Raw genomic sequence first — 21,343 nt, forward strand, 5'->3', positions numbered from 1 at the left:
TGGACAACAATCCTGTTAAAGATTGTCTTGTCAACTTCAATTTGGATAAATGGGACCGCAAATACCAGAAAAAGCTGTTTTCTTCACGTGTTTATGAAAGTTACCAGAGAGTAGGAAGAAGAAAATAAATTGGTATTGTACAAGAGTTAAAGTAAACGTCCTTTCTTGAAGATTACATAACTCTTCTTGGCCATTTTAGCTTCTCGCTTTCAGTCACCAACCAATTTTTTTGTTTGGTATTGCATCTTCCTTCCTTTTGAGTCTTTGATATTGCAACTCCAGTTTCAATCACCAACCAATTCTTCAACTGCTCGAATTTTCTGCTGAAAATTTTGGTCATCCTCTCTTAATTTGTGATGGAAATTGCAGTTGCTATTGGAGGTGCTCTTCTAGCACCTGCCTTTGAGTCTTTGTTTCATAAGTTAGGCTCCCAGGATTTGCTCAATTATGCCCGTGAAGGACATGTGCTGACTGAAATCAACAAGTGGAAGGAGATGTTGAAGATCATTTATGGGGTTCTTGCGGATGCAGAGGAGAAGCAGATGGTGAGCAGGGCGGTGAAGACGTGGGTAAGCCAGTTGAGGAACCTGGCATATGATTTGGAGGACATTCTTGATGAGTTTGATTTTGAGGCTCGTCGATCCAAGTTGAAAGCTAAACCTGTGACTGGTTCAAGTAGGGTACGAAAGCTCATCCCTAATATTCGTGCTGTTAAATTCAATAGAGAGATGGTTTCCAAGATAAAGGGAATTAGTTCCCAATTAGCAAAGATCACCTCACAAAGAAATGAACTAGATTTGATAGAAAGTACCGGTAGTTTGAAGGAAAGAATTCCTGCGACGTGCTTGGTGAATGACGCCGAGATTTATGGGAGGGAGAAAGATAAGAAGGCGATTCTTGAACTTTTGAATTCTGAATCGACTGATGGAAGGGTCGCTCTGATTTCTATAATTGGACTGGGAGGTATTGGTAAGACAACTCTAGCGCAGCTTATCTTTAATGAAGCTGGAAAGAAGTTTGATTTGACGGCTTGGGTTTCTGTCGGTGAAGATTTTGACGTGGTTAGACTTACAAAAATAGTTCTTCAGTCGGTTGGTGGAGATCTTACTTCCAACGATTTTAATTCGCTTCAATTAAACTTGAAGGCAAGGCTGTCGGAGAAGAAGTTTTTTATGGTTCTAGATGATGTTTGGTACGAGAATTATGACCATTGGACAGACTTTCTTCGCCCGTTTGAGAATGGGGCAAAAGAAAGTAGAATTATCGTCACAACTCGCAATCTTGGCGTTTCACGGACGATGGGTGCTATTCAAAGTTATACACTTAGAGTGTTGGAGAATGATGATTGCCTGTCTGTGTTTGCCCATCATGCTCTTGGAGTAACAAATTTTGAGGAGCACTTGGATCTAGAAGTAATAGGTAAGAAGATTGTGGAAAGGTGTCAAGGCTTACCTTTGGCAGCTAAAGCTATTGGAGGTCTCTTACGAGGTCAACCAACTCGTGATGCATGGGAACAAGTGCTAAACAGCGGCATTTGGGAGGAGAAAAGCGACATTCTTCCAGCATTAAAGTTGAGCTATCACCATCTTCCATCTCATCTGAAACAATGTTTTGCTTATTGTGCAATTTTTCCAAAAGATTACGAATTCGATGAGGATGAGTTGGTTCTACACTGGATGGCAGAGGGATTTCTACAGCACGCACAGGAAATGAAGCAAATGAAACGCTGGGGTCATCGATATTTCCAGGATTTATTATGGAGATCCTTTTTTCAACATTCTACTGGCAATAAATCACGATATGTAATGCATGACCTACTCAATGATCTAGCTAAATCTGTAAGTGGAGAAATATGCCTCCATTTGGATGATGATGAGTTGAAGGGCATAAAATCACATGCAAACGTTCGCCATTCAGCGTTCGTTTGTCATAAGTATGACAAGTACCAAAGATTTGAAGACTTTTATGAGATGAGTAATCTGCGAACATTCTTAGCATTATCCACTGATCGATGGCGAGGTAATTTTTTATCTATTAGAGTGGTGCATGACCTAGTGCCAAAACTGAAACGTTTAAGGGTGCTATCACTAGCTCGATACCAGTTTGAAGAGTTGCCAAGTTCAATTGGCGCCTTAAAGCATTTACGATATCTTGACTTGTCTTACAACACTGGGATTATAAGATTACCTAATTCACTGAGTAATCTTCAAAACTTGCAGACACTGAAGTTATGTGAGTGTCGGAATCTTATTGAGTTGCCCACAGGCATTGGCGCTTTAATCAATTTGATGCACCTCGATCTTAAAGGCACGGATGCTTTGCAGAGGATGCCGTTGGGGGTAGCTAATTTGATAAATCTTCAAACATTGTCGAAGTTTATCGTGGGAAAAGGAAGTAATTGCCTTGGAATTAGAGAGCTAATGAAGCTCCCTCATCTAGAAGTACAACTTCGTATTGAAGAGCTACAGAATGTGGCAAGGATTGAAGATGCGAATCTCGTTGATTTAAAGAAGATTGAGAATCTTGGTGATTTGGCTTTGGTATGGACCCATAAATTGCGTGATTCACCACGCGAAGAGGATCATGAATTCCAGTTTCTCAACTTGCTAGAACCTCATCAAAAGTTGGAAAGGCTTTCGGTTCAATTTTATGGCGGTAAGCAATTTCCGTTGTGGATAGGAGATCCTGCATTCACAAATATGGTGGATCTAGAGCTTTGGGATTGTCGGAATATTACGTCGCTGCCACCACTAGGTAGACTATGTAAACTGAAAAAGCTGAGCATCAAAGGCATGGATGAACTGCTAGAAGTAGGGCTTGAGCTTTCCCCGTCTCTTGAGATTCTAGAATTTACGGATATGTTGAAGTTGAAGCAATGGGCTCACTCTGATGACGTCAATGAAGAGGTTACAAGAAAATTTCCTAGATTACGTGAAATTAGGATAAGGAATTGTCCTAAATTGGTTGTGACATTGCCTACCTCCCTTCCTTCCCTTGAGCATTTGGACATTGATGGATGTCAAGATATTATTCTCGAAAGTGTGCATGATCTATGTTCCCTTCGAACCTTGTCCATTTGGAGTATTTCAGCGCTTGAAAATTTACATCAAGTGGTTACGCAGTCCTTGGTGGCGCTAGAGTATCTGTGGATTACTGATTGCAGCCAATTGATACACCTGTGGCGGGATTCAACTAATTTAGACAAACTTTCTAGCTTGAAATCTTTACAGATCCAAGGGTGTCAGAAGCTAGTGTCGTTGGTAGGAGGAGAGGAAGGGAATTTGCCTTGCAATCTTGAAATTTTGTCGATATGGGACTGCGATGAATTGAAGATTCTGCCAAATGGGTTGCAAACCCTCACATCTCTTAGAGAGCTGAAAATCCTTCAGTGCCGAAACCTTGTGTCCTTCCCATCTGCAGGTTTACCTTGTAGTCTTAAAAGTCTCGAAATCAAATATTGTGATTCTCTGGAGTCCTTGCCTAAGGGCATTGTGCATGATAGTAACGCCAGGAATGAGATGTCTCATCTTGAGGTTGTGCGTGTCAAAGGATGTCCATCTCTTACATCGCTTCCAATTGGTGAATTTCCCTATTCAATTAAAAATATTGAAATTTGCTTTTGGACGACACAACTTTTGGATTCATTTCATAATAGGTTCTCGCATCTCACCGAATTAGCAATAGATGACTCTCAGTTGGAGTCTTTCCCAGAAAGTGGATTGGCCATCCCCAACCTTTGCCATTTAACCATCGCCAACTGTCGGAATTGGAGGTTGCTTCCCAATCAAACCCCAAACCTTACTTCTTTATCCATATGGCATTGTGAGAATTTGAGATTTCTTCCCAATCAAATGCAAAATCTTACATCTCTTCAACGTTTAGAAATACATTACTGTGGAGGTCTTGTGTCCTTTCCAGATGGCGGTTTACCCCCAAAACTAGGTAGTCTTATAATCTCGCATTGCGAGAATCTGAAACAGCCAATGTCAGAGTGGATACTCAATAGACTCACCTCTCTCATAATCAGAGGGTCATGTCCAAGTACAGATATGGATTCCTTCCCAGAGGAGAAGGGCCTGCTGCTTCCCTCTTCCCTAACCTCTCTTAAGATCGAAGATTTTAAAAATCTGAAATCAATATCCAGGGGCATTCACCATCTCACCTCTCTTGGTGATTTAATAATTCGATATTGCCCTAACCTCCAGTCCTTTCCCAAGGAAGGCCTTCCGACCACACTTGGAAGCTTGACAATCCATAGGTGTCCCCTCCTGGAAAGACGATGCAGAAAAGAGAAAGGAGACTATTGGCGCTTTATTGCCAATATCCCCCATTTCACAACTGAATATTCCAAACTCTAGAGGGAATAGAGAATGAAGGGAGCCCTGAAATACAATGAGGTATTAATCTTTTTACTTTTGCTTGCAGCTAAAACTATAACTGATATATGCAACATTTTTAAGCCAAAATAGAATAGATATAAAAAAATGAATTGCTTCTGTTCAGAATGGCTGTTGATAATCAATTGGTGGTTGAGAATCATGAGTTCATTATAGCTAAAACTACAGGTCGTCTGCACTGAGATGCAAATGACTTGCATTTGCAAGTGAATTTGAGATTTTATAAGTAACTATAATGGCAATGTGACTTTATGGAGCAAAATCTGATTCTGAATGAAAAAAATTACATCAAAAGAATCTGTATTTTTCAAAACCTAGTAATAATTTATATTCTTTTCTTTTGCTTTGAGGAGGCAAATTTTTTTTCTTTTTCTTATGAGACTGACCTATAAACCAAGATTCTTACTCCATTTTCCATGAACTCCTTGAGCAAGGGAAGAATTGTTGAAGGGCTATCTGTCCACCTATCAATAATATCACTACATGGTTCCCAATCATGATCAAGCTTAGTGACATTGGCATGCAAAGCTTCTTGCACATCAGCCCTATTGAAATAAGCATGCACATAATAGTCACTGCATGGATCAAAATTATCCAGCTGCAAGATAAAACAAACCAATTTTAGTTATATATATAAAATCACATTTCTGCATCTATAAAAAAATTGTGTTAATCAACTTACTGAAGCCTTCTTGGGGTGAGCTGTAATATTCTCATCAAAGCACAAAGGAGCATTAATGTTATAAATGTCAACAGCTTGAGAATATTTGTCAGCCTTCTCAGTAGCTTCTCTGCACTCTTTGCATGGATGGTTGATATACTTGGGTGAGAAATTACAGTGTTTTTATATTTTTTGCAGTGTTTTTGGTGAAGATAAAACATGGGTTGTAAAGAAAGTATACATTCCTAGAGTATCTGTTTCATCATTTATCACTGCATTTCCAATCTGCATTTTCACAGATATAAACATACGGTTAGCTTCAATTTCAATAATTTATATGCACGGAAACTTCTAGCCATGAACGTTTTATGTTTCGGAAACGTTTCCACTTTTCCAGTATAAAATACCGTTTTTCCGAGTAAAATTATGTTTTATATGTTAGAAAGGCACATACTGCAATTCCTTTGAGGTTGATAATGGTTTTGTTGGCCTTCTTGTTGTAGTAAAGGATGGTATGTGCAAGCTGAGGAACATAATGGCCTGCATAGCTTTCTCCAGAAATGTAGAAATCTCTTCCTTTATATTCTGGAAATCTTTGACGCCAATTTACCAAAAACAAATAATTTTCTGTTGCTGTATGTCTATCGCCAGAATTCTCATAATCTGATGTCCTGTTTGAGTATGAAAAGCCTACTCCAACAGGAGACTCCAGAAACAGAACATTTGCAACTGAAAAAAAAAAAAAGAAAAATTAAAATTTAAAATATGCCCAAAAAGATATATTGAAATGTGCATGAGAAATGTAATTGTTGGCACACTATTAATTTAAATTTTAAAAATTAATTTTTCAGAGGGAATTCATTATTTTTTATAAATATTATTATTATAACAAACAAATAGTCCAATTCTTTAAGTTATTTCAAAAGTAAAATAATTAAGGAATTACCATTATTCCATGAAAATCTGTTCTTGTTCTTGTAAAGTGTTTTGCCATCACTGTATACTCGAAATGGTCCAAGCTCTTGCATCAATCCATAAGCCAAAGATGAACAACCTGGGCCTGTAAAAATATTAATGATTGCTTTAAATAACAGACAGTAATATTATACATTTAAATTAAAATTTAACATAATAAAAAGAATACTATTTTCAGGAAATAAAGAATTTTAGAACACGAAAGGGAGAAAAATGGAAAAAGAATATATTAAATACCTCCATTTAGCCACAGAAGAAGAGGCAAAGAGTTCTTAGAACTTTCTTTAGCTTCAGCAAAATAATAATATAAAGCTTTTCCAGCTAATTTATCCACAGTAACATAACCTCCATATTGTGAAAACTTAACTTGAGGTTGGCCAGGCAATCTTTTGATCCTATCTTTTTCTTTATCTTTTCCATTTTCTTGATTTATAGTAATAATAGAATCAATTGTCCTAAAATTGATAAAGCTCCGGCCTCGCTTCCTCTCTCTTCTTTCTTTTCTGGCGTATACAGAAGGCGCAGGAGAGCCGCGACTTCCTTCGATCGGGAAATCGCGTCGGGCCTCCTGCTCCTCGACTTTCCGGCGACACCAGCTCATCACAGGCCCTCTCCTCATCTCTAGCATTTCTCCAGCCACCATCCTATTCATTTCCGACCAAGTTAGGATCGACAGGATTGGCTTTTGAACAAAGGAGCCGCTGCCGATTGTTCTAACCAGTAAAATTTCGATTTTCGGCGTGTATCGCAGCTGGGTAAGTCAATTCCAACCTTCATCAGTTTAGTTTATGAGTTCCTTGATCAAAGATGGAGGTTTTGAATCATGAATCAAACTATTGCATAAATTTAGACCCTAGCTCCTACTGTTTAAACAATTTTTTTTTTTTAAGGAAAAAAATGATTCTCTCATTTAGTTTAATTATTAGTTAAATTAATGGATAAGTGAGCATGAACAAGGGAATTTTAGTTTAAGAATAGATAGAGCATGATTATGACAGCAACATTGTCGCTAATGCTTGAGCTATTGCAGAAATTTATATATGTAGCTACTATTTAATTGAATGTGATTAGGAATTTCGGATTTTTGCTCTTTAAATTGGTATATAAACTGATTCCTATATTGAGATGGTTATGTTATTGTTGCGTCTATTATAAATCTTTACGAAGGATTAAGGGTTCTTTAGGTTGAAAATAACTAGTTAGCTATATGCTCAAGTTCTTAATATCCTACGAAGGAATTATTGAACTGTTTCCATTTTGAATGAGTTATAAATTGAATTTTATTAAGTTATATGCAAACCAGTGGATATATTATGGGTATTGAGTAGAGAATTTTGAATTCCTTGAGCTAGCAGCAATTAATTAGTTGGTCCCTTGAATTATAGTGTTTAGGATGAATATGTGAAGTTGTAAACTAAGTTCTAGTAGGGTAGTGAGTTAGCTAGTGTGTAAAATATGAAAATAACTTTTGGATTTGGCAGCAGTTATTTCAGTTTATTTTTGTAAGTAATTTTCAGCTTTCTTCTTCATGCTATGTGATTTCTTGCGACTAGATTAAAGAATTTGAGCTTGGATGGTAGTTGTGATGGAGTTAGGGATCTTAAATACTGTTTATGCGAGATTATTGAAATAAATTCCCAAAATTTATGCTGCCATTGATATTATAAATTGAATTTCTATGAAGTATAGTATAAGAATGTAACACTTGAAGATATAGACTTGAGATTGAGCATGAATTTCTGTTTGTGAAGAGCCTTGGGATTCAAAAATGTGCTTAAAATAATTTGGGAATTTTGATATTAATCTCTAATTGAAATATAAACTGAGATTTAATGTAAAAATTGTTAGTTTATATGAATTAATAACCCCTTAGATGGCAGTAGTTAGATGGTTATTTGTATGAGTTTTGTTATGATAAGAAGCAAGTGATGTTTTATATCTGTTTCTCGGTGGAAATGAATAAGTTACTTTTTTGTAATGGCAGCAGCTATGTTACTTTTTTTTTTTTTATGAGTTTTGATAATATTAAGATGAGAACTTATGTTGCATATCTGAATCTTGGTGGAAAATAAAACAATTAGCTTATGTATTACAGGGGCCAATCGCAAACTTTGCTATTGTTCCTTAATGGAAGTATAACCTGGAAATTGCAAATGGAATAATAATTACATATAGTTATATTAGATTTTGATTTAGCGATTGAGAAATTTTTTTGCAACGGCAACAGCCATTCTTGTAATTTGCTTGGATTATTGTCTTGATATGAGTTATATGATGTTGTGAGTGAATTTTGTGATGGGGAATGAATTAATTATATACGGCGTATGAGTTTGGTGAAGTAAAACGATGATTTCTTGAAATTAGAGGTAGCTAAGTGAGTATTTCCCTAATTATGGATTGTAGCAAGTCAAGATATTAGGTGCTTTAGTTAGTTTCACATTGGTTACAAGATATTGGAAGTAGTTTCGTTTGGAATAAGATTTAATCATAATATTCTCATTCTTTGTGACTGAAAGGAAAAAGGAAGACATAAAAATAGTTGAATGTGAATTGGAATTTGAAATTTTCATTTTTATTTTTAGAATAGTAGCTTGATGCATTTTTATTTGTTATTTATTTAGTTAGATAAGAGAATGAATATCATACTTATATTTTTAGTACAATATGAAGGGAATAGAAATGTCTGTTTTTGTTAACTAGGCTAGTTAAAGCTAATTGTGTAAATATGCTTTTATATATATATATATATATATATATATATATATATATATACAAGGATTAATAAATGATTTCATTAAGAATGTAAATTAAAATTTATGAAGAAGTTGTGATGGTTGGATGACGATGTTGGTATTAAGAGGAGGTTGGGTATTTGATTTGATTGAATACCCAATAGATGGACTGTGTGTATTGATTGAAAATATTTGACATTATTATGATATTTAATCAGGTGGAAACTCCTATTTTTAGGGGAGGTTCTGCTAAAATTTCTGATACGGATCCGCCATCATTTATCCATGGAGCTCAAAGGAACAAGGAGAACAACATGGAAAATCCATTAGTGCTTCCTAGTGGATCAATTACAAGAAGTTATGCAAAGAAATATGGAACAACCATATCTTTATACATTCAAGAACAAGCTATACAAGAGCTCCATGACATTGCTTCCAACAAGTGCTGTGTAGAACTTCAAGACAGACCTAAAATTCTTGCACTAATTGAAGCATACGTTGAGGAAAACAAGAAGCATGCCCGTGCTAGTTGGCACACCCAGACCGTGCTAGAGTCTGACTTGAGGAAGGAAAGCAATAGCATGAAGCACGCCCGTGCCAAACAGCACGCCCAAACCGTGCTACATTAGCACGCCCGTGTCGGATAGCACGCCCAGGCCGTGCCAGAGTCTGCCTCCAGCAAGATTAGTTAGTTTATTTTGAGTTTTAACAATGTTAATGGGTTGGGCCTCCTATAATTTGGCCACCTTTGGTTATTTTATCCTTATTTTGTTTAGATTTAGCTAATCTTTAGTTAGTTAGGATTTGTTATTCCTAAATCCTTAAATTGTTGAGGTTTGTTACTCTTATCCTTAGTTGGTTTAGATTAGCTAAATCCTTATCCTTAGTTGATTTAGATTAATTATTCTAAATCTTTAAGGATCAGGACCTCTTAGATTTAGTATAAATAGCTTGTTATATTGTAAAACAAAACACAATTCAATGAAATAGAAATTCTTCAAATTTGTTCATGCTTAGGCATGTTCCTTTCATTAGAGAGATTGTGAGAGTGCATTACTCTAATTGCATCAAGAATCAAGGTAAACTTATCAATTTATTTGTGGCGTTTATCTTATTCTTTTACTCTATTATTGATGTTCTTGCTTCTTTAAGCTTTGGGTGCCATAGAGGGGGAGTTTAGTTTGATCTTTGATCTCTTCCAAATCTTATCATAGAGTTCTTGGAATTAATTTTCATAGGGTTCCGCGTCAATTTCTACAAAATCTTGAATAGTCATACTTAATAAATAGGTTATTAGATTTATTTAGAATGATTTCTTATTCTGATTAGGAGGAATTCTTTATTTAATTTTTCTCCCCTTTCAATTCTAATTCATATAGATAATTCAAGATTGTCTTATGCTTTGAAAAAAAAAAAAAAAAAAACAGAACTACAATTAGAGTATTCCCTTTCTTATTGCCGCGAGTTATAATAAATAGTATATTATCAATTGCATCGTGTATACATACATTATTATATAATATTACAATTTCTTGCTTATTTAATTATTATTTATTTATTTATTTAGTTTATAGTGTAAATATCCATTATTTTGCACTTGACTTATATATGTGTATATTTGAACATTTGCATAACAATGTTTGTTTATTTAATGTGCTTGCATTTGAATGCAATGTTTAATTGGATGTGTTGTGATGATGATATGCTTTGTTTGCGTGGAATTGAGACGAAGTGGGTCACCATTGGGTTTTTTAGGGCGGTCTACGATACCGTCAGTCATATACGGGGAGATCGGCGCAACCGTGTGCATCTGATGATATGGATTATATGAAAAACCACAGGGTGACCTCCTGTTGGTATAGAAAGAAAAGAGAGCATAAAAAAAATTAGTGGGCTGGTCAAGTGAGAATTAGACCGATCGGCCATGTATGAGGATCGGCCATGTATGAGGATGAGACCAGTTGGCCATGTATTAGTGGTTGACAATAAATTACATGTTCTGTTCAGTTGGTTCTAACTCATAATGCATAAATTGGAAAAGTTTCTGTAGGTGTTAGAAGTTGAAGAATCTCACCTCTCACCTTGCATATAGATGACATTTTCTCATGTCAGTACTTGAGTACTGCTATTATAGCTTTTGTTCTTCATTGTTCCGACACTGACATGAGCTGATTTTATACATATCAAATCTTGGCTGCAAATAATGCAATTGTTTCTTCAGACTTTCGGGACTGCTTAGGCCAGAACTCGAGATTGTCATAATCGTCTCAAATCCAATCCCTGCTGATAAGCATAAAACTTTGATGGATTATTTTCGATGTTTTTGGTTTCTACAATCTACAACTGTAATTTTATAAAGACTGCTATTAGTTAAGCTTGCAAAGTTTGGTGAGATACTCCAAATTTTCTATTGATGTTTTATTTTCAGATGTTATTCAGCCAGGTATTTTCACTTGGCATTTCTAATCCTAGGAGGGGTGTATGGGGGAGGCCTGTTGGTCGGGTTTAGATGGATTAGTTATGTTAAGTTTTTCTGGATGATGGCTTTAATAATAAAATTTAATTTTCAAAAAAAAAAAAAAAAAAGAAACTACGATCTTGTTTTTGCTACATATGACTACAATGAGCAGTTGTTACCAATTTATCAGAAAAGAATTCTGTTTCCTATGCTGAGATACTTATATGAGCATATTTGTTTATTTATTAACAAAGATTTATCAGAGAAGAAAGTTTACAGACATTGGTTGACAATTTTTCAGATGGAAATTATCCTTTTTTTTTTTAAACTGGAATAGGGTCCATCCTTCCTACAAAACACCCAGTCAAGAGTGAATTTGAGATTTTATAAGTAACTATACTGGCAATGTGACTTTATTGAGTAAAATCTGATTCTGAATGAAAAAATTACATCAAAAGAATCTTTACGTGTCAAAACCTAGTAATAATTTATTTTCTTTTTCTTTTGCGTTAAGGAGGGAAATTTGAACTAGAATTTATAGTCAGGTTATATATTTATTTACCACTACTCTATTACGGCTTGTTGCGCATAAATCCAATAAACTTAAGCCTAATAATTTGGCTATTGTTTATAATAAATTAACACAATAAAATTCTAGTAATAAAAAAAAAAATTGAGTTACATAAATTATGAAATTTTTGGAAGAGGTTTGCCAAGAAGAAAGTGGTGAATAAGTGAGAGTGCTCTTGCAGGCTGGAAGGCAGGCACTTCATGTCCAGCCCCTCTCACAGTAGCAAAAGTAAAGTCTCCTTTATAAATCTCAGTATACCCACCAACCTGAAACACAAACATTCATCCACAGCAAAAATATTTATTTCAATTTCTTTATTACAATTTACAATTTATAAATTATATAATTAATTAAATTTTAATAAATAAATAATTTACCTCCCCATTAAGGTACCAAGGGTACCATTCAGTTTTAATAGGAAGCTTCAACTTTGCCAGTGAGTATTGAGTAGAAGTAACAGGTACCCTTCCATCCGTATCACCACTGCATGGTAAAATGTTAAAATGGTAAAATGTTTTTAAAATAACAGTTATTCATCAGCTTGTTGAGTGTTTCTTTTGGGTATCCTAAATTTATTTTTATTTAGGATAATTACATTAAATACTGCATTCCTGGCGGTTAGTGTTTAGCTCTTCAATGGTTGATTGATTATAACAATCTAAGGTATATTCGGCAAGATTATTTTAGTAGTTATTAATAGTTTTTCATAAAATGCTAAAAGCTAGACGTTCAGTGAGTTAAAGTTTTATAAAATACTACTTTAACCTTTAAAAATTAGTTCAAACGTTATGTTACCGAATACTTTAAAAATAACCGCGTTTAGCATTTTAACTGATCAAAACATTAAAATCTATTTAAAAGGTTGTTGCCCAAAAAGTTTTAAGATATAATCTATGTATCATGGAAATTAAAACGAAACAACGTAGAAACGCAGAAACAAACTGGAAAATGAAAAAACGCCTAATTAATTTGGAGTTTCCATACATCATAGAATATAATATTATCTAATAAAAAAAAGGTTTTAGTTAGGGGATATAATATGTTTTTTTTTCTTTTTCTTATGAGACTTACCTATAAACCAAGATTCTTACTCCATTTTCCATGAACTCCTTGAGCAAGGGAAGAATTGTTGAAGGGCTATCTGTCCACCTATCAATAATATCACTACATGGTTCCCAATCATGATCAAGCTTGGTGACATTGGCATGCAAAGCTTCTTGCACATCAGCCCTATTGAAATAAGCATGCACATAATAGTCACTGCATGGATCAAAATTATCCAGCTGCAAAATAAAACAAACAAATTTTAGTTGTATATATAAAATCACCTTTCTGCATCTATAAAAAAATTGTGTTAATCAACTTACTGAAGCCTTCTTGGGGTGAGCTGTGATATTCTCATCAAAGCACAAAGGAGCATAAATGTTATAAATGTCAATAGCTTGAGAATATTTGTCAGCCTTCTCAGTAGCTGCTCTGCACTCTTTGGATGGATGGTTGATATACTTAGGTGAGAAATTACAGTGTTTTTTTATTTTTTGCAGTGTTTTTGGTGAAGATAAAACATGGGTTGTAAAGAAAGTATACATTCCTAGAGTATCTGTTTCATCATTTATCACTGCATTTCCTATCTGCATTTTCACAGATATAAACATACGGTTAGCTTCAATTTCACTAATTTATATGCACGAAAACTTCTAGCCATGAACGTTTTATGTTTGGGAAACGTTTCACTTTTCCAGTATAAAATACCATTTTTCCAAGTAAAATTATGTTTTATAGGTTAGAAAGGCACATACTGCAATTCCTTTGAGGTTGATAATGGTTTTGTTGGCCTTCCTGTTGTAGTAAAGGATGGTATGTGCAAGCTGAGGAACATAATGGCCTGCATAGCTTTCTCCAGAAATGTAGAAATCTCTTGCTTTATATTCAGGAAATCTTTCAAGCCAATTTACCAAAAACAAATAATTTTCTGTTGCTGTATGTCTATCACCAGAATTCTTATAATCTGATGTTCTGTTAGAGTATGAAAAGCCTACTCCAACAGGAGACTCCAGAAACAGAACATTTGCAACTGAAAAAAAAAAAAAAAAAAAAAAAAAAAAAAAAAAAAAAAAAAAAAAAAAAGAAAAATTAAAAATTAAAATATGCCCAAAAAGATTTATTGAAATTAATTTAAATTTTGAAAATTAATTTTTCAGAGGGAATTCATTATTTTTTATAAATATTATTATTATAACAAACAGATAGTCCAGTTCTTTAAGTTATTTCAAAAGTAAAATAATTAAGGAATTACCATTATTCCATGAAAATCTGTTCTTGTAAAGTGTTTTGCCATCACTATATACTCGAAATGGTCCAAGCTCTTGCATCAACCCATAAGCCAAAGATGAACAACCAGGCCCTGTAAAAATATTAATGATTGCTTTAAATAACAGACAGTAATATTATACATTTAAATTAAAATTTAACATAATAAAAAGAATACTATTTTTCAGGAAATAAAGAAATTTAGAACACAAAAGGGAGAAAAATAGAAAAAGAATATATTAAATACCTCCATTTAGCCACAGAAGAAGAGGCAAAGAGTTCTTAGAACTTTCTTGAGCTTCAGCAAAATAATAATATAAGGCTTTTCCGGCTAATTTATCCACAGTAACATAACCTCCATATTGTGAAAACTTAACTTGAGGTTGGCCAGGCAATCTTTTGATCCTATCTTTTTCTTTATCTTTTCCATTTTCTTGATTTATAGTAATAATAGAATCAATTGTCCTAAAATTGCTTGTGTCCATACCAGAATTCCCATTAAGCTTGCATTTGTAAAGATTCCCAAGAACTTCACTTTGCCTCTTGCTATGGCTCTGAGATGTTAAATAAGAAAAAATGAAAAAGAAAAGGAATATCAAACATGGGTTTTTCCCCATTGCAGGAAAAGGATTTAGGGTTTTTTGATTTTTTGGATTTTTGTTTCTTGAATCCAATTATGTGTTTATATAAGTATAGGGGTGTGTGTGTGTGCAATGGAGAGAAAGTATCTGTAGAAGGATTTTGTTTTCTGATTTCCTAATTTAGATCAATATTAGTTATTATTCCCTCCATCTTATAAAATTATGTTTGTTTCTATTTTCTCACAAACTAATTAAATGTAATTAATATTTTTGAATAATAAATTTGACCTATGTTTCTCTTGATATACCCCCTATTGTAATATTAGATACCATTTTCTTTTCTAGTATAATCAGGTAGTGTAATTTTCATCAGCCCCTGGGCAGTAGATAAAAGTTTTTAATTCTTCTTGTAAATTGAGTTTTCAGAAAATCGAACTTGTATTATCGCCCTTATGGAGATCGAGATCATTTACCGATCCAATCAGAACCTTATTGATAATTTTAGAAATCACTTCAAATAAAGAATTAAGCGAGAAAAATTTTAATAATAGGACTATTAAATAAGAGTATATAAAGAAATTAGTTATATTTTCAAAAAAGAAAGTAACTATAATTTGAAACAAATAAAAAAAAAAAAGGAAAGAAAACCTATTTTCCAAAACGAGTCATTGTCAAAATATACAGCTTTATTTTCCATATAAGACGTTGGACTTTTATTTTCCCTTGCTATGACTTTGATATATTAAATAATAAAAATGATAAAAAAAATAAACTAGAACGATTGTTTAAAATTTTTATTTTCATCGGTTTGGTCTATACATAAAGGTTATAGATCTGATTTAAGTAAGTTTCTACAGTTACGTATATATGTGATCAAGAGAGTGTTTTAAAAGAATTTTATTTTCTAATTTCCTAATTTAGTTGATATATTATTAATTAATTATTAACCGTTTAAATTTTAAAAACTACTTACCTACTACCGTACATTCATACACCAAACTAATAATTGATTTCCTAAATTTATATTCACTTACAGCTTAATTTTTCCATATCAAACACTTGACTCATTTGAACAATGCATTTACTCCTTTTTTTTTTAATTCAATCAATATTACATATATTCATCACTACTTGTACACCCAGATTTTCAAGAATCCAAATCCAGAGAATTTGCAAATCAAATATTTAATTCAATGATACCAATTAAGAAATAGAAGAAAAGAATCACTTTTTATACATCTAGACACCCAAATCCAGCACAATTTGCAAATTAATATTTAAAAGCGGTTTGGAATAAATGAGTTTCACAAAATTTTGTGGAATTTATTTGGAAATTTAAAATTTTATGTTTAGAATGAAAAAAAAATACATTTTTGAATTCCACGAATTGAATTCTATGGAATTGGATATGACAAATTTAAATTTACTAAAATTGATGGAGTTTGTAAATGAATTTCACAAAATTGACCATTAAAATATTTATTGATAAAATTACCCTCCACTATGAACTCAATTATTTTACCTTTTTTTTTTTCCTTTTTTGTATACTTCTTTGGAAAATTCCAAACTGTAAAAACATTTTTTTAATCCAATAATAACGTTAGGTTATATTTTTATTTTTTTCCTTTTTTTTAAAAATTCGATCCTGTAATGATGTTTTTTTTTTTTAAAGTATAGTAATAATGTTAGTTATAATTATTATGAAACTATAAAAACAGAGTATCAACAACAACAATTGTTTTCAAATGCAATTAAAAATAATAGTAGCATTTTTAATATTTTTTTAGTTTCCAAATTAATTTCTTAAATCAACAAAATTTTTTACATCAATTAAAAATAATTCTTATGATTAATATTACTGCTTATACAATTAATTAATTAGCATGGAATATTGTACTTATTTATATGAAATTTATTATTTATATTTTAATAAAAAAATGACAAGTTATTATATTGTACATAATAAATATAATAGGTGTTTTTTATTTATTTTTGTTAAATTGCTATGTCAATGGTGTTATAAGAAATAAAGACAAATGAATTTTTATTTAAGAATTTATTCCAAACATAATTTTATGAAATTCAATTGAATTCCTTATTTTAAATTGTAGCATACCAAACATGAAAAATTCATTTCCAAATGAATTTTACTTGGAATTCATTTATAAATGAATTCTACAATCATGATTCATTTGTTTCAAATGGGCTATTAGGCTCTATTTTTTCTATAAAATAACTTAAAGGAAAATATTTTTCATGATTTTCCATTGTTTGAGGCATTTAGAAAAATAAGTCAACGAAAAATATTTTACTCATTTTTAAAGAAATTGACTTTCCAATTTTTAGAGAGAACATTTTCCAAATATTGTCAAACCTATGATAACCTTATATATCCATATTTTTTTAATTTATTAATTATTTATAGTTATTACCACCAGTTACCGTTCGCCACCAACTATCGGCCACCACCATTAGCTTTTATAATTTATCTTTTTTGCATTTTTCTCATATTTGAGAATAAAAATTTTTAAAATTTCTATTATTTGGTCTTATGAGTTAAAGAATTTAATATTTTGAATTAATTTTCAATATTACAATCAAACCATGAAAATATATCATTTGAAAAATTTATTCAATCAAAAGATAAATTATTTTCAAAAAACAAACGTCTTAATTCAATGATATCAAGGAAGAACTACAAGAAAAGCAAATGGAAGTTCTTGGTTTTGTCATTAAGACCCTTTAAGTGAGTTTTACTCATTTGCCTTTTCCAAAGAAAAATATTATGTTACTTGTTTTTTTTTTTTTTTTGGTGTTATTTGTTTGTTTGTTTTTATAAGGTGGAATAATATTGGATATGTATTTTTTATATATATTTTATCTTGTGCAAATGTAGTTGTAAATTATTTATAATTTAATAATTATTTATTAAGTATTCCCATGATAATTCAATCAATTATCATAATTCAAAATGCAAAAATTAAAAATTATGATATCGGTTACAATTTATGAATCTAATATAATTGGAAGAGTACTTTCTAAAATTGGCAGATAAAGATATCTAATATTTGAAGATAGTAACAAATTGACAAATTCTGAAATTAATTACAATCCAAGAAATAACAAATATTCTAAACCCTAAAAAAATTAACTGCCATCTCCTAATTAAGGAATGATAAATCAAATTTAAAGCTAATATCTTTTAGTATCAGGCAAAGGTGTGCCATCGACAAAGTGTTTAATTAGTGAAAGTGCTCTAAGAGGTTGAAAGCTTGGAACTTCATGCCCTGCCCCTCTAACTGTAGCAAATGTTAAATCTCCCTTGTAAACTTGTGTATATCCTCCAACCTTCGAAAAAGAAAAATACCCAAAAAGAAAAAATTATGCTACATTTTTTGAATACTTTTGATAAATACCAAAAAGAAAAAATTGCTTATACCTCTCCTTTGAGGTACCAAGGATGCCATTCAGTTTTGATAGGAAGATTCAACTTATCAATAGAATATATAGTTGAAGTAAAGGGTACTCTTCCATCTGTATCCCCACTGCATAACAACCAATAAAAATTTGCATCATTAAATAAAGTGACCCAACTCGAACCCATGATATTTGGGTCACGAATTGAGTAATTTTATTATGCTTTTGCATATGTCGAACCCTTGACCTTTCAGGTTAAAGTCAAGTAATTTTTATGTTTTTATTATGCTTTTGCATATGTCGAACTCTTGACTTTTCAGGTTAAAGTTTTTGCGCGTTTCGCATCCATAACCTTTAGGTGACGAGTCGAGTAACTTTAATATACTTTTCAACCCATGATCTCCAGGTCACAAGATCAATAATTTTTTCTATATTTTTATGTATTTAGAATCCATGATATGAGTCAAGTAACTTACCTATATTTTCGCGTATTTCGAACCTATAACCTTCAAGTCAGAGTAATTTTATGAGTAATTTTATTATACTTTTGCATATTTCGAACTCATAACCTGCAGGTCATGTATCTCGAATGCATGACTTTCAGGTCACGAGTCACCGTTGCATATCTTGAAACCATGACCTTCAAGTCATGAGTCAAGTAACTTTATTATACTTTTACATATCTCCATCTCATATCATTCAGGTCACTGATTCGAATAACTTTATCATTACTCAAAAAGTACACACTTAGTAATGATTAACCAACTTACCTATATATCCAGACACGAAGTCCATTGGCCATGAACTCTTGTAGAAGTGGAAGAACAGTAGCAGAGCTATCTAACCATTGGCTGATGACGTCACTGCAGGGCTCCCAATCATGTTTAAGTTTTGTTACATTAGCATGCATAGCTTCTTGCACTTCAGGTGTATTCAAATATGCATACACATAATAATCACTGCATGGATCAAAATTCTCCAACTGCAATACAAAATTAATCATACAATTATTACATCAAACCTCTTTTTACAACAAAACAATTATTTTCCATAGACCAAAAAAAAAAATTACAAGCACTAATAATAATTTACTTACTGAAGCAATCTTGGGTTTGGCTGTGGTAGTTGGACTGAAGCAAAGAGGAGCATAAATGTTGTATATATCAAGATGAGAAATGTCTCTTTCAATTTGATTATTAGCTGAAATGCAAGTAGCAGACTGACTTGTGGCATTGGGGGAGAAGTCGCAATGCTTCTTAATATTGTTGACAGCCTCATTTGAAACTAGAGCATGTCCAACAAAGTAGTCATACATTCCTATATTATCAGTTTCATCATTAATCACTGCATTCCCAATCTGCAATTTTTTACAAGAACACAATTATTAATTTCAAGAACATAATTATATATGTATCAATGATTACTTGGGAGAAAAAGAAACTTACTAAAATACCCTTAAGGTTGATAATAGTTTTTTTGGCCTTTTTGTTATTGTAAAGAATAGTATGTGCAAGTTGTGGAACATAATGCCCTGCATAGCTCTCTCCAGAAATGTAGAAATCTCTATCTTTGTATTCAGGAAATCTCTTCAGCCAATTTACCAAGAATATATAATTATCCTCTGCTGTTTTTTTGTCTCCATTGTTATCATAATCCGATGTCCTATTAGAGTATGAAAAACCAACTCCAGCAGGCGATTCAAGAAACAAAACATTTGCAGCTGAAAAACAAAAGGGAAAATCAAGATCTTACATTATACTAAGGTCCTGTTCCGCAAAATTAGATATTTTTCTACAAATATTTACATTTATTTATTGAGAAGAATGTTATGTACCATAATTCCATGAGTATCTATTTTTGTAAAGAGTTTTGCCATCACTGTGTACACGAAATGGTCCAAGTTCTTGCATAGCGCCATAAGCCAAAGAGAAGCAACCAGGGCCAGTAAAAATAAAAAAATAAATAAAATAAATAAATCTTTGGAATTGGTTATACGGTTCTTTTTTTTTCAAATACTTAGACCGGATCCAAACCAACGAGACTAAAGATTCTTATTGAAACGAAGGTATTTCTAACCATACATTTTCTAAAAATCATTAGTTTCATTGGTTTAGTCCATAAGCAAATCCATGAACCCGGGTTAAGCAAGATTTTTCCCTGTGATCAAATATATTAAACATATAAAATTTATTAACATCACCATCAAACTAAAACAAAATGACAAATACATTATATCATCAAAGATCAAATCAAATGTTCTTATGTCCCTTTAATGTATGAGTTCAATGGAATACGTTAATGCTTAATGACTATAGATTATAGTAATCCCAACCACCATTAGTTTAATTAAATTAAATCTTGCATAGGAGTGAAGCATGGGATTGGAACCCAAGATTGGGTGGCAACATTCCAATTGGCCATGTTTTTTTTATTTTTCTTCTTATTATTATTATTATTATTTTAAGGAAAGGAAAGAGGGGCGTTAATACTTTTTTGCTAGATGATTCATCATATAATATTCATTGTAAAAAGAAAATTAAACAAAAATTACTTTTGTAACTAACCAAAAATTTATAATTACAATGTGATTATAATTTTCTACTAATAATTAGCTATAGCCTAAGTAGAAAAGAAATTGACAAACAAAAGTGTGGCCTAGTGAGTACAATTATTGCATGCAATAATTATCTTTTTTTTTTTTTTTTTTTTTTTTTGGAAAACTGCCAGAAATAATGATTATTAACCGTTTAAATTTAAAAACTATTTACCAATAATTATCTACCGTACGGTCGAACACCAAACCAATAATTGATTTCCTAAATTTATATTCACTTACAGCTTAATTTTTCCATATGAGGCCTTGACTCGTTTGGCCAATGCATTTACCCCTCTATTTTATTTTTTTTCAATCAATATTATTTTTAAAAATCCAAATCACTTATTAATATTTAGGCTTTGGTTGTTTCCATAAGATAACTTTCAAGAAAATATTTTTCATAATTTCCCATTATTTGAGGCATTCAGAAAAACAAATCAACGGACAATATTTTAATCATTTTTAAGGAAAATGACTTTCCAATTTCAAGAGAGAAAAATATTTTTTGGACATTGACAAACTTATGATAACATTATACATTTATATTTTTTAAATTTATTAGACATTTATAGCAACTGCCACCAGTCACCGTGTACCACCAACTATCACTACCGGCCACCCTCGGCCACTATCATCGGCTTTCAT

The 21,343-nt window shown here is 32.2% G+C and overlaps 3 protein-coding genes and 1 pseudogene across 5 annotated transcripts; 1 reads left to right on the plus strand and 3 right to left on the minus strand.

Annotated features, from left to right (window-relative positions):
- The window catches only part of LOC110008714 (serine carboxypeptidase-like 40), a 48,731-nt pseudogene extending 42,046 nt beyond the window's left edge, over positions 1 to 6,685 (minus strand).
- On the plus strand, positions 147 to 11,375 carry LOC105628755 (putative disease resistance RPP13-like protein 1). 3 transcript variants are annotated; one of them, XM_089723106.1, is made up of 3 exons: positions 147 to 4,397; positions 5,562 to 6,788; positions 10,987 to 11,375. In XM_089723106.1, exon 1 carries the CDS (start codon positions 357 to 359, stop codon positions 4,356 to 4,358), a length of 4,002 nt encoding a protein of 1,333 aa, XP_089579232.1. In that variant the 5' UTR covers positions 147 to 356; the 3' UTR covers positions 4,359 to 4,397; positions 5,562 to 6,788; positions 10,987 to 11,375. The 3 variants fall into 3 exon arrangements, with proteins under 3 accessions (XP_089579232.1, XP_089579230.1, XP_089579231.1); XM_089723104.1 differs by lacking the exon at positions 10,987 to 11,375 and adding an exon at positions 8,984 to 9,767; XM_089723105.1 differs by lacking the exon at positions 10,987 to 11,375 and adding an exon at positions 9,004 to 9,767.
- A 533-nt stretch (positions 11,376 to 11,908) lies between these two features.
- LOC149495199 (serine carboxypeptidase-like 40) lies at positions 11,909 to 14,741 on the minus strand. The gene is made up of 7 exons (XM_089723017.1): positions 14,352 to 14,741; positions 14,091 to 14,198; positions 13,594 to 13,868; positions 13,162 to 13,425; positions 12,866 to 13,077; positions 12,172 to 12,277; positions 11,909 to 12,060 (listed from the first exon to the last, which is right to left on the minus strand). The coding sequence occupies exons 1-7, from the start codon at positions 14,719 to 14,721 to the stop codon at positions 11,911 to 11,913; spliced, it is 1,485 nt and encodes a 494-aa protein (XP_089579143.1). The 5' UTR covers positions 14,722 to 14,741; the 3' UTR covers positions 11,909 to 11,910.
- A 2,979-nt stretch (positions 14,742 to 17,720) lies between these two features.
- LOC149495200 (serine carboxypeptidase-like 40) lies at positions 17,721 to 21,343 on the minus strand. The gene is made up of 7 exons (XM_089722643.1): positions 21,288 to 21,343; positions 19,937 to 20,079; positions 19,548 to 19,822; positions 19,199 to 19,459; positions 18,873 to 19,084; positions 18,125 to 18,230; positions 17,721 to 18,033 (listed from the first exon to the last, which is right to left on the minus strand). Exons 1-7 carry the CDS (start codon positions 21,341 to 21,343, stop codon positions 17,878 to 17,880), a joined length of 1,209 nt encoding a protein of 402 aa, XP_089578769.1. The 3' UTR covers positions 17,721 to 17,877.

The sequence above is a fragment of the Jatropha curcas genome, chromosome 6 (assembly GCF_041381405.1).
Source record: "Jatropha curcas cultivar XTBG-Jc1 chromosome 6, XTBG_Jcur_1.0, whole genome shotgun sequence".
In the NCBI taxonomy this organism is placed as follows: domain Eukaryota; kingdom Viridiplantae; phylum Streptophyta; class Magnoliopsida; order Malpighiales; family Euphorbiaceae; genus Jatropha; species Jatropha curcas.